This window comes from Gouania willdenowi, chromosome 10 (assembly GCF_900634775.1).
Source record: "Gouania willdenowi chromosome 10, fGouWil2.1, whole genome shotgun sequence".
In the NCBI taxonomy this organism is placed as follows: domain Eukaryota; kingdom Metazoa; phylum Chordata; class Actinopteri; order Blenniiformes; family Gobiesocidae; genus Gouania; species Gouania willdenowi.
In genome coordinates, this window is record NC_041053.1 from 15,376,440 (window position 1) to 15,390,646 (window position 14,207).

General features: G+C 39.2%; 1 protein-coding gene across 1 annotated transcript; it reads left to right on the forward strand.

Annotated features, from left to right (window-relative positions):
- On the forward strand, window positions 1-14,207 carry rnf103 (ring finger protein 103). Its single transcript, XM_028458990.1, has 7 exons — window positions 1-529; window positions 2,096-2,244; window positions 4,537-4,652; window positions 5,219-5,641; window positions 6,830-6,962; window positions 10,989-11,075; window positions 12,659-14,207. Exons 1-7 carry the CDS (start codon window positions 304-306, stop codon window positions 13,436-13,438), a joined length of 1,914 nt encoding a protein of 637 aa, XP_028314791.1. The 5' UTR covers window positions 1-303; the 3' UTR covers window positions 13,439-14,207.

Below are 14,207 nucleotides of genomic sequence, written 5' to 3' on the forward strand. Positions count from 1 at the left end.
TGCTGATGTTGCGCTGAAGCCGCAGAATAAGAGCTTGTTTACGGGTGTAGACGTTGCTGTGCAGTTGTAGTTTAATGCGGACCTGTACGGCCTCAGCAACGGGCTGCACTGCGGTCTCTCACCGGCCTGTTCACCGCGTAGGAGCGCAGGGAATGCTAAGCTAACCAGCTAGCTCAGCTTCCGTGTGTTACCTGGAGCTAATTCCTAACTGGTGACCGTTGTCTGAGAGATGGCTGAATGAGGGCGGCCCTGAAGCAGTGAAGCCTGCCCCGTTGGAGGCCTCTGACAGCGCTCCGCCTGAAGATGTGGTTGAAGCTTTTCTTCCTGCTCCTATATTTCCTCGTCCTGTTCGTGCTGGCGAGGATTTTCGAAGCTGCGGTTTGGTATGAGACCGGAATAGTGGCCACGCAGCTGGTGGACCCGGTGACACTGAGCTACAAGAAGTTAAAGACCATCCTGGAGTGCAGAGGACTGGGATACTCAGGGCTGGCCGAGAAGAGGGACGTCAGCGAGCTGGTGGAGAAGTCTGGTAACATCACATCACCTAAAACAACAACAAAAACATCACGTCACCTAAAACAACAACAAAAACATTACGTCACCTAAAACAATAACAAAAACATCACGTCATCTGCTCTCTGTGGAGCTCTGATACAAATCCATCAGATAGGGCTGTGCGATATGGAGAAAATGTTACATCACGATATAGGTAGATTTATATCCTGATAACGATGTATATCCAGTGTAATAATTCCAGTAAGTTCATTGTCTTTTTTCTTATTATTATTATTATTATTATTATTTAAACATGGTTTTAACATGGTTTTGTTTATTCAGACAAGGTTTTTCAGGATTTTTTAAATCTCCTGACATGTTTCCACTGGCAGTTGACAGTTGAAACATGTCAGGAGATAAACCTTGTCTGAAAAAAATGAAACCCTAACAGATATATATTCCAATATAAATAAATTGGTAACAAGACCTTTTCCTATTTTTCAGTACATTCAGGATTTCAAGACCAATTTCTGCTATTGTTACGGCCTAAAATGCCTGATTTTGGCAGCAGCTTTTTTTTTTTTTTTAGAGCTGGGAGATTTATTGAGATTCAAATTACATCAGTTACATCAAATTACAATATCGCCTATATTGATATATATTTTATAGCTTATTTTACATTAAAATACTTGTTTTAGGAGTGGCTGCTTTTGCTGCTTCTTAAAAAAACATAAAAAGCTCTGTTCGATGGATTTCTGAGTGCGTCCTAACCCAGACCTTCCCCTAGGAGGAGAAAAAGCTAAAAGTGTCACGTATTGTGCAGCTGTTCATTAATAAATGTGCCTGTGTGGCTTTTTGAATTAGCAAATTTAACCCACAATTGTCTTTCTGGTAAGAATTTATTTAATATGAAATTATCGAGATTTATATTGTATATCACCATTTTGAGAAAAGATATTGACATATGAGTTTTGGTCCATATCGACCAGCCCTAACTTTTTCCAAAGTTGTGCCAAGGGTTTTTATTTTTTTTTTTTAAATATGATTTATTGTATTATTTATTTTGTTTACTGGTCAACCCTCCCCTAAAAATATGCCAAAATAAATGGTACTTCTCCTTTAAGAATCTTCTCTATGAAGGAATATTTGTGACTTTTTTTTTTACATATACTGTTGTCACATGTGTTGTGATTTGTAAATTTGTATGTGGAAATGCCACCAGGGGATGCAAAACCCTACAATAATGGCCACTGTTATGGTTTTAAACTGTACTTGTACTTTTACGTTAGTCCATCAAAGATCATATATGATTGTAGAGGTTTTGTTTGGTTATATTCTTTAAACAAAACACCCATAACTCAATAATGAGTCGTGTGTATCAAAGGAATATGTTCCAAAGAAGATTAGAGCTTTAAGACATTCTTTGACCCGTTTTACTTTAAAGGACTGTTTGTTTCACTGTTTAGAATTTTGAACTAACAAAGAAGATGCAGGATGCACACATCCTGGGAAACCTTTAGCCTTGAGATAATTTGTGTTTTGTAGAAATCATAAGAGACGTAATTTCAGTGTTTCTGATGAAGAATGTGGTGGTCCACAGGGGAGCTGACTCAGGGCGAGCTGTACTCCGCTATCAAGAAGGTGGACGAGCAGAGCGAGGCCGGAGACTCTAGCAGCACACACTTCAGTGGAGAGATGCACTTCTATGAGTTAGTGGAGGACACCAAAGATGGAATCTGGCTGGTTCAGGTCAGGAGCTCAGCCACACATGATGATGATGATGATGATGATGATGACTTGATTGGATGTCATTTAATTTTTATTTCAAACATGAACACAACAGCAGTGAGATGAGAAAATAATAATAATAATAATGAGAATGTTTGCATTTCCTGAAGAAAATGCTAGTGAGGATGCAGGTGCTGGCCCTCGTCATTGAACAGTGCTTTAGCATTAGCCTAGCATGACTATTAGCTTAGTATTAACTAGCATTAACATTAGCATAAGCTAGCATTAACAATTAGCTAGCATAAGCATAAGCGTTTGCTTGATTTTAATAGTTTAATAGTTACGATCGCAATATCGCGAAATCCTGGAGGGACTGATTAGCTAATATTAACATAAGACTGGTATTAACATTTTTTGGCATTAGCATTGACCTAGCAATAGCTAGCATTTGCCTATCATTAGCATTAGCCTAGCATTAACAATCAGACAGCTGCGTATTTTAAAAGTTGAATTGTTGAAGAATGGCTGAACAGCTAAAGTTAAAGCCGTTAAAACTTAAAATGCTGAAATTTCCAATCAAAATTAATGGGGACATTTTGAACAAAAAAATGTTTTACATTTTTTTTAATAAAAGTTACAAATCACTAAAGTACCAGTGCCCCTGTGCTGAATTTTTTGACACATTTTGATCATCTTAATTGTCAAACACTGAGGTAGTTGAAACATGCCAAAATTCTGTGACGGAAGAAAAAAACGGATAATATATGCGTCCTGCATCCTCACTAACTTAAAAAAAACAAAAAAAAAAAAAAACAAAGAAAATGCTGCACATGAAGCCTGTACATGTTGGAAACGAAGTAGGAGGAAGTATAAACCTGAATATAAACTAGTGTGATCCTACCCCTTGTAATATCTATACATTCATGTTCTTATAATATACACCTATTTACACTCTAAAAGAAGACATCATTAATTGATATATATCTATATAATTATACAATTCATGTAATCAACTATACATTTATCTGTCCAAACATACACATACATAAATATACACACACCTGTTTATCATTTTTTTCTCCCTTTGACACTTATGTTGCAAGTAGATACATTTTATGTATTTGTCTGAATGGCTTTAAATTCAGACATTTTGTTATTTCCACACACAAACTGTTCCACAACCTGGTACCACTTACTGACACTCAAAAGCTATTTTATTTGTTGTCCATGATGGAAAAGTGTGGTGTGGTCCAAATGTCCTGTATTATGAACATAACGTATTGCTCGCTTTTTAAGTGAAACTAATGGTTGTAATCTTGTTTTGTAGTTATTTCCTCAAACTTCAGCACAGTATGTGAGATATGGTAATACTCTTTGTTCTACTCACAGTTTACACCTTAGATCAATAAGCACAATAACTCCCAGGTACATTCAACCACAGATAATGAATGTTTAAGTCAACAGCTCTATCGTAGATCAACACTGGATACATTTGTATAAAAGAAACGACATCAGATCAACAGATGATCAAAGCGTTCAAACCTCGCCCCACGAGTCAATAACTTCACTAGAACACTGGATTCAATCTAAGATCAGGCGTCACAAACTGGTTTAAAAGCTGAGGTGAAAGTAATGGATTACAGTTACTCACTTTACTGTAATTGAGTTGCTTTCATGGGTACTTGTACATTTCTACACCCAACAGTTACTGAGTAATTTATATATTTTTTGTTTTGAAATGATTAACGGACATTGTGAAACTACAAAAAATGAAATGACCAGACAACAAGCAAATGTATTGCATCATAGCCGACCAATCAGATTAAACATAATGTACAGCACCAAAACAGCATTTAATGGAGGTTATTTTCTCAGTTTTAGAGTTCATAAATGTAGCTAGCCTGGGAATTTATTGTTTTGAATTGAATTTTTTGGTGTTATTTTATTTTAAAAAAAAGAATTCCACATTTTGACAAACTTTTTATTTTATACAAATGCTGTTTCTGGAAAATAAATTAAGTTCCAATAGTGCAAAATTTGGTCTCTTCCTTTTAAAGTTTATACATACTGTGTTTAAAATTTATTACCAACAATAAACGTGGGTAGTGAAAGTAACTAGTAACTTTTACTTTGAGTACATTTAAAGGAATACCAGAAAGGCCAGTAAGCCTTCCTGCTGTGGTGTGGGCTGAAGTCCATGCTCTGAATGAATGAACCAACAGTTCAGTCAAAACCTGTTTATGTGCTGACGTAAGCATGCAGAAAACTTTTACTTTAACCAATAATATAAATACAATCTTAATTTTTTTGTAGGTGATCGCTCAGGACAGGGAGGCTCTGCTCAGTCATTCTAACTGGAGGAAGATGGTTCAGAAAGTGTCCCAGTTTGGGATCAGAACTGGGACCTTCAACTGCTCTAATGACTACAGGTAGGAGGAGTCCACTGCACCACCGACGACGCACACATTGCTGACGACTGCTGTGAATCTGTGCCCAAAAAGGGTTTTTGTGTCTTCAACAGTCCGTGATTACTCTTAGTCCCATTTTTAAAAGGCAATTAAACAAATATGGTGCGTAATAATGTGTTTTATTAGGCATAGATCTTCTAATAAGTACATTTCTAAGATTTTTAGGTCACATTTGTAAAACAGTGGAGGATCGCCTTAAATATCAGAGCTTGTATTGTGAATTTAGCAAGATGAAAATGTGAGATATTTCATTTAAAATGCAGTGAAACCAGGACAAAAAAGTCGATGATTCTTCTTCTGTCGGTACAGATTTAATCTAACTTTGCTGAATGTGTTGTGAAGTCACATGACCATTTGTCAACAAATGTATTGTTTGTGATGGAGTCAAAAACAATCTTGCCAGTGGAAATTTCAACCTTTGACATTTGTTTGTGGAAGAAAAGCTTTAGATCTATGGTTGGGTGTTAATCAGCGTTTAAAGAGGCGATGGCGAGCGTCCGTGCTGACCTGGCGTTTCTTCCCTGCAGGTCGTGCATCAAACGCGGCTGGCAGCGCTCCACTCTCATCATGTCCGTTCCTCAGACGTCGGCCTCCAAGGGCACCGTCATGCTCAAAGAGTACAGGGGGCCTCGCATCGAGACCGAGCACATCTTCCGCTGGATGACGTCACACGTGGCTCATCGAATCAAAACTCTGCGACGCTCGGAGCAGCTGGAGAAGGAGTGGCGCGCGGACCCGGTGCACCCAGTCAAGATGTTTCTCTTCGCCCACTTGTCCCAGCCTCCTGCTTTCTTCTCGTCTCTGTCGGTCAAGTTCACCGGCAGGATCGAGTTCATCTTCGTGGACGTGCGTCACTGGGACAACCACAGCAGCCTGTCTGAGATCGGCGTCACGCAGTGGCCCGCCTACATCCTGAAGATGCCTGAGGGGATCTATCGCTATGGCAACAGGTGAGCAACACTAGGGATGTATCAATATCTAAATTTCACGGTGCAGTATAATTACGGTATTAACCTCATATTGTGTGAAAGCTCACGGTTTTACAGGGAGGCACACTGTTAGCAGCAATGCTAACAATAACAAGAATGATGACCATTGAGAAATTGTCTGTTCACTATTTCACTATCTTTATTGTCATACAGTACTTTTATATTTCTGACATTAGAAACTGAACACTGTTCTATTGACAGATACAGATTCTTGAGCTTAAGTGCAATAATTCTATACGAGTCAGGAACACAGGTACAAAAACAGTCTTGTAACACTAAATTAAATAATACTGTTAAAAAACAGCCAAGGAAATCAAAGTAGTGCAAACTGCCTCATTCTGTGTCAAGATTAATTTTAGGTTTTTCTAGAGAAAGATGAAGTCAATGTTAAAGGTTAGTACTAGTATCTCTGAGCATTTAAAGTATCAATAACTTTTTAAAAGCCATGTTGTCAATGACAGAAAATGGCCGTAACTGTGCAACGTTTCTTGATAATTCTTGAGCCCTTGAGCTGTTCTGAGGAAGTTTGGTTATAAATGCTTCCTTTACCGTTTTTTGACCAGACTGCATTGTTTGTTTGACACAATTCCTACATTTTTCAGGACGTCAAGTTTTTAAATGGCTTCTCATGTTGCTTGTATTTTCTGAAGAGTAGCACACGGTACACTTCAAATAATATCGCAGTCCAAATATCGTCCACCATTTCTCCTTTATGGTTTGTTGTTGCGGTGAAATCAAAATGTTTCCACACCTCTGACTTGTAGCCGCTGCATCATCCACAAGTTCTACACCGCTTCTTGCTGTGCTCGCTGCCTCCATCCGCCATGTTTTCTTTCCCCTCTGTGCTCGCACTGTCGCTCGCCATTGGCTCAATTGTCTGTAACATATAACGACGCCCCAAAGCATTATGATACTTGTAGTTTACGCTGAAAGGGTCTGCTACAGCTAACACAGGAACGTCCTTTTAAGCACAACGCCTCATTAGTTTATACTGTGACATAACCACGACAATATCGAAGCACTTGTAATACCACGGTATCGTGACATCGTCAATACCGTGACATTCCTAATGAACACAAGACTGTCCTACTATTGCTTTCCAAGCGCAGCTCCTCATCCTTCTATCCTCCTCCTGCTTCCTGCTCACAGCACGGGGGAGTTCCTCTCTCTTTCTGCCATGGACACCTTCCTGCGCTCCGTCCAGCCTGAGGTCAATGACCTCTTTGTCCTCAGTCTGGTCCTCATCAACCTGCTGGCCTGGATGGACCTCTTCATTACACAGGTGACGTGGGTGGAAGTTAACACTACTATGATGTTTCATAGTCTGTTGGTTTGGAGACGCCCCCTAACATGTGTTTAAAAACATCCAAATTGGCCCGCAGGGGAAGGTAAAAATAACTGAGAAACCATGAGTCATTGTGTACAGTACCAAATAATTTAGCTGTGGTTATCTCAGTAGGGTTGCAAAGGGGCGTAAAAAATCTGGCAAATTTCCATGAGAAGTTAAGCTCAGGAATTTTGGCAATATTCAAAGAAAAAAAAAGTTTTCATGGGAATGAATTATTGTAATGAAGCACAAATTGGGAGCAAATTTAAATCACTGTATTGTATCCAAACTATATATTGGCATCCAGACCTTTCAAGTAGAGTTTCACTGAATTTGTCACAAATTCAATTAAACTCTACGATATTTGCAGGGGTTGGCAGTTTTTCCATGCTTGTAGATCACAATGGAAGTCATTTTTATGATCAAATTGTTGATAGAAACCTAATCTTTCCAAAATCCTGCTCAATCCTCAAATCATTTGACAAAAGTTTCCCCAAATTAAATAATAATTGTCACTGCCTGTCACCTATTGCATGGATATTGTCAGTGCTTTATAAACTCAACATATTTTTATTTAATTTATACATGAAAATGCAAAGTAGTACTAATGTTGAAATTGTTCGATTCCCAGCCTCTGCGGCCCACTCGAGATCGAACTTGTCTGTATTTGGCCCCTGAACTAAAATCAGTTTGACACTCCCGGTGTAGAGGGCCACGTCTTCTGGAACACTCCAGATTTCAATCCAAAACAGGGACTTGTGTTAAATGGAACAATAGAAACTTCTTCCAAAGCTTTTTGGTGTTTTACATAATAATGCTAATGCTAACCTGGAGGCTAGACAGTCTGCAGGTCTGTTATTCCAGGGGTTGTTAACTATGGGTTCAGGACCCCATTTAGGTTTGTGAGACACTGTGAGGGGCTCGCCAGATGCCTTCACGAAACTAAAAATATTTTTTTAACAATTTGAGCCCATTTTTTGCCATTTTTTTGCTTCTATTAATGCATTTTTGCTACATTACTCCCATTTATGTCACTTCCCTATCAGATTTCAAAGCCTTTTCTACACATTTTTTCCACTTTCAAAATATTTTTGGTGCTTATAAACCATTTCCACTAAGGATGCCGATTTCCCTGATTTTTGGGGGATCGGCCGATTCTTGCATATGAAACTGATAATTTCCGCCAATCTTTTCTCCCTCCACTAGTGCTGGGCAATTTTGCCTAAAAAAAATCTCAGTTTTTTTAAAGAAAAATTTTTTTTTCAATGCGCTTACAAATGACTGCAGACATCAGATATATTGAGAGTTAAAATGCATAGAACAATCCCAAAATAAAAAAAGTTTTAAAAAGCTTTAACCTAGGTTTAAGCAAAGGTGCAACTGCAACTTCACAGTAGCTTAAAATTTCTGATTTATAAATCAGATAACTACGTATTTTATAACATATAACATTACAATTAAAAAAAAGAATAAATTCTTCCCTTAGCATCTCAGCATAGTGCGAATTAGAAATTAAGCATGCCTGTGGCACACATATAGCCTATTCAAAGGGTAAACAAATGTAAACAAAGAGGGGGCTGGCTCACATCGCGCTATGGTAACCCACAAGGACGGAACGCAAAAAAGTCCGAAAAAACTGTGGTGGGAAAAAAAATAAATGTAAAAAAAATTTACTTTTTTTTTTTTTTTTTTTAATTCGATTTTGCAAAATAAAAATCCTTTTCATCTAAAATTCTAATTGATTAAGTCGATTTTTTTGCCCAACCCTAACCTCCGCAAAGGTCTTAAAGTCGGTCATAAAGTCAGCCACTGTCCCCTTCTACTGTGAGTTGACTGACAGCCCCGCCCACCAGCTCGTGTGCGTGTGTGCATGCCTCAGCTACACAGGATAACAACAACAGCACGGTTAGCTTAGCATGTCGGCAGTTTGGCGGTTTTACACAAAAAAAGAGAGCAAAGGATCGCAATTCATAATTCCTGTAATGCAGAAATAAGCCTTGGTGGAGCTGCAAACATAACGCTACCTCATTCACCATTTAATAAACCACCACACCGTTAAGTATGCAGCATTTGACTCTATAGTAAACAGAACCAGGGGTCCGCTGAGAATCCTTATTTGTGAAAAGAGCAAAGCTACTACAAGGAAAATGATGGAGTTCATGGCTTTGGATTTGAAGAAAACCCTTCCACTAATGTATAAGGCAAGGCAAATGTATTTGTATAGCGCATTTCATACACATGGCAACTCAATATGCTTTATGTGATCAAAAAGTGCAACAGAAAACATTCAGCAGCTTAAAATCTATAAGAACATTAAAATTGGCAAATTTTGTTTTTGAAATCACCAGTAAAATCAATTTAAATCATCAACAAACACATTACATCAATAACAACATGACCAAAAATCTCCCTCTTAATCATACACAATAGAGAAAAAGAGTGTCTTTAACTTTGATTTAAAAATGTTCACATTGGATGCTGACTTCAGCTCTGCTGCAGTTTGTTCCACTTCTTTGCAGCATAACAACTAAAAGCAGCATCACCATGTTTACTGTGAGCTCTGGGCTCCACTATCTGACCTGTGTCTATAGATCTGAGAGACCTGATAGGTTCATACCTGACTAACATCTCACTGGTGTATTCTGGACCAAACCCATTCAAAGATTTATACAATTATCACAATTATAACAGTATAAGTGACTGTAATAAGTGTGAGAACAACTAACTTGTGTCATGGTCATTCTGTCATTTTCCTTTGACTTATGAAAATGTTACACATTCTACACTTTATTATTTCTGTAGAATGTTTGACTTTTGTCCTGTCAGCTGTTGCAAGTTATTTTTAGAATAATATTTCTACATTTAAATATCCACAAAGCTGCTGCATTTGGACATTTTTTATTTTTGCACTGCAAGGAAACTTAAAACTCAGGACACTTTATTGGTAGTTTAAGATGTTTTGTTAGTTTGTCTTGTCGATTATTATTATTTTGTCACCTACGCCAAACCCTGTGATTTTGTTTATATGTAAAACCAAAATACTGCTGTGCACTTTAGTTTTGTCAAAGAGCTGAAAACAGGTCTGCAGTGGAACCTGTTGGACACGTTTATTTACTTTTTAAAATGTGAAAAATGAAAGACTAAAGGAAGTGATGTAATTTAGTATTTTGGACAGCAGTGTTCTAAGCTTTTCATTTATATTTCAGTTAACTACCTCATGTGCAGTTAAAACAACATGTTTGTATTGTTGAATGTTTTACAATAAACTAAGATTGAAACATTTAAGGTGTATGATGTCAGTTATTAAACAAAAATCGGGATCAGCCAAAATCAGTATCGGCCGGTCAGGCTTTTAAAAAAAAATCGGTGATCGGTGCACCCTTAATTTCCACCACTTTTCCCACCTAATATTGCATATGTTGACCCATTATTTTAACCTCTTTTCACCATATTTCATGCTTATTTTTACCAATTTAACTGCATTCTCGATTTGTCATGTCCATTATTTGCCAGTTTAAACTAAATGTTGCAATATTGACACTTTGAACCCTTTTTATTACTTCTTCTGTCAGTTTTTGGCCACTCTTTTATTTAACCAATTTCTTATGTTTTTAAGATCTCATTTCACCACTTTTTCCACCATTTTTGGTCGCTTTTAACCCATTTTATTTCTGATTAAATCTTTAAGATGACTATTTGATTCATAGATCAATGGACTATCATTTTGCTAACTCTATGGATGGGTCCCAAAAAGCTCTCCCTGTTATTCCCCCTTATAGATGGCCCTGTCTCCACATGACTGTTCTTCAATGTTCATGTCTGTGTTCAACCACCTTATCTCTGGAAACTTCATTTTGGGGGTTGTGGACTGAAAAGGTTGATTATTTTAAGGCTCAGTGTGTGTGATTCCTGTTCCATCATAAAACAAATGTTTATATTCCAGAATGTTCATGTTCTAATGGTTCCTTTTCCTTGGAACAGGGAGCCACAGTGAAACGGTTTGTGGTTCTGATACGAACTCTGGGAACATACAACTCCATCCTGCTGGTGTCCTGGCTTCCTGTCCTGGTGAGACATCGTTCGAATTCATTCTTGAAGCCGTGTTCTCACTCTTTTTCTGGAGTTGATCCAAATGTTTGATACACACTTGTTTAACTTATTTACTGGTAAAAAGAGCAGTATGAGTAATGATGGAGATGTTCCTCACTGCCTCTCACTCTCACCACAAATTAATAAATTAAACAAAAGGAAAGCAAAATTACACAAGAAAACTACAAAAATAACAGAAAAGGAAACTATTATACACAAAACAACAACAAAATTACACAAAAAACAGGCTAAATTACATGTACCAACAACAAAAACACACAAACCCTTTGTTGTTACCTGCATTAATGAATGCTCATGTTGGTCCTTATTTTAATGCATAATTAATATTGTAAACGCAATTTCATCATGTGACCTATTTCTTTGTAATCGGAGGGTCACCGGTTCGAATCTCATCCATGCCACCACTGTGGGATTAAGTCCCTTAATCCCAATCCAACTGCTATTCCTCGGGAAAAATGGATAAAATACAGAGATTTTCACTACGGTGATGAATAAAGGTTACATTATTGTCCTCCACCACAAAATGTGAAGGCGAACGCCCAGCCCCCACGCTCTGTGTTGTGTTTATAAAGCGTGGGGAGACACAGTCATATGTGTATAGGGAGAAGAGTTTTGGGCTAACGTTCTAACTGTGAGCTCTGCAGAGACCTTCTTTCCTATCTTTATCGCCTGTGGTCTGTCCATGAGGAAGTCCAGGATCCAGTTAAGGGTGGGTGTTGGAACTCCCACGTCAGCCAGTTTAGTAGTCAGCTTCAGAGGCCTGATCATATTGAAGGAAGAGCTGTAGTCCAAGTTGATAAGATAACCAAATTTGGTGTGTGGCTTCAGGGTATCAATACGTTGATGGAGTTTAAAAATGAGAAGTGCGCAAATATTTTTTCTGGAGTTATTGTCCTTTGTCCTGTTTTTTTGTTTTTTTTACTCTGTTTGAAGTATCTTCAAAGGGGACAGCTTTTCTTAGAAACCGTTTAAGATGGTAGTTTTATAATATTTTCTTATGTATACATCTAAGTTCTTAGATTTAGGACATTTAGGAAAAGGTTGGGAGTTATAATGACAACCAATCTGGCAGGGGATGTTGATGACTATGTCTTCTTGTTATTATTGTTGTTAGTAGGAAGCCACACCCACTTCATGACTGTGCATGTCCTTCCTCTGCATGTTTATTATAACAGGAAGTTGTTACTAACCTGTCACATGGAGAGAATAAAGCCTGTTTCTTCTTTGATAATGCTATCTGATGCTATCTATCTGATTCTATCCAATGCTATGTTAAGCTAGCTATCTGATGCTGTCTGACGCTAACTATTTGTTTCCATCCGATCCTATCTAATGCTAGCTATCTGATGCTAGATACTCGATGCAAGCTCTGTGTTGCTATCTGATGCTAGCTTTCTGATGCTATATGATGCTTGCTCGCTGATGCTAGCTCTGTGTTGCTATCTGATGCTATCTTTCTGATGCTATTCTGACGCTAGCTATCTGATGTTAGCTCTGTGCTGTTATTGAAGCCCTCACTCCTGGCTCTCCTCTCCATCCAGGCTCTTCTTCAGCTGCCCTACTTGGACTCTCTGTACGGCTACAGTCTGAAGCTGCTTCGTTATGCTGACACCACCACCCTGGCCAGTCTGGTGAGAGCAGACTGGACCTTCTACTCGTCCCATCCAGCTCTCTTCCTGTCCACCTATCTGGCACACGGCCTGCTGGTGGATTATTTTGAGAAGAAACGGCGTTGTGGGGACAGGAGTCAGGATGACAGCACCTCCAACCTGGAGTGGTTGGCCAGTCTGTGGGACTGGTACACCTCCTACCTGCTCCATCCCATCGCAGCACTGCAGCACTTCCCATCTGACTTCTCCGATTGGGAGGAGGATCCCAACCTTCTGTTTGAGCGCCTGGCCTTTCCTGATCTTTGGCTCCGCCCCTTGGTGAACATGGACTACATTAAAGCCCTGCCCACATGGCGGCTGCAGGCTGCTGGAGATGCTGGTGTGAAGCAGGACGGACAGACGGAACAGGACACGCCCCCCAGCTCTCCGGCTGCTGATAGGCTGCTCAGGGACAGCTGCCCCCTCACCACTGAGGGTGCGTGTGTTTGGTCTGCGTGGCCCTCCGACATGCTGCGATGCTCCGAGTGTGTGGTGTGTTTGGAGAACTTGTTGAAGGAGGACCTGCTGATGGGTCTACCCTGTGGCCACGCCTTCCACCAGCAGTGCATCGTGGTGTGGTTGTCAGCAGGGCGCCACTGCTGCCCCGTGTGTCGCTGGCCCAGCTACAAGAAGAAGAAGCTAAGAGCTACGGCTAACGGCGGCGAGGAGTGAGCCATGGTCGTCCTCTTGTCTGGCTTCATCAGATCTTTTCTTTTTGAAACATTCATAGTCAGAGTCCAGTTTGTTTCTGGTTTGGTTTGCATCGCTGCTGAAGAGGAAGTGGGTCATTGTGGATCCCTCCATGAGCATGTTGTCTCTTCCTGTCTGTCTATGAGTGTCCTCTGCTTTGCTGTGTGTATGTGTGTGCTTGCGTGTGTGCGTGCTTGCGTGCGGGCGGGGTTCCTCCTGGGTGGACACTTTCCACTTCATTTATTTAACTCTGGTCATTAGCTGCTGTTTAAAGGCTCTTTGTGTTTGTGGAAAACCTGTTTCCTTTCAATGTTGTCGGCATTAAAACAGAAGAAAAGCATACGACTGGTTTTTGACTTTTTAATCCAATGTAAGAAAATTTGTTTTGATGCAAAGCTAAAGGGAAATTTTGTCCTGAAAGAAAACGTGTTCCACACTAAGAGCTCTATTCTTTGGGTTGGCCACACTCATTGTGTTGTTTATGCACTTTACCAAATCTTAAATCATAGGATTTAAGGTTTGTCACCATTCAAAATTTTAGTTTCAACACTAGGGCTGGGTGATGTATATCGCTGAATCAATTTCCACAAGATCGATCACATTTAATTGAGTGATGGCGCATGCTCCGCAGCTTTTTTACGATGAATGAGAAGCCAATAGGAACCAATGCTGAGACCAACAGGACGTGACATCATCTGTTACTGAGCAGTGAAAATAAATGATGGACACGTTAAAAAAAAAAAAAAAAAAA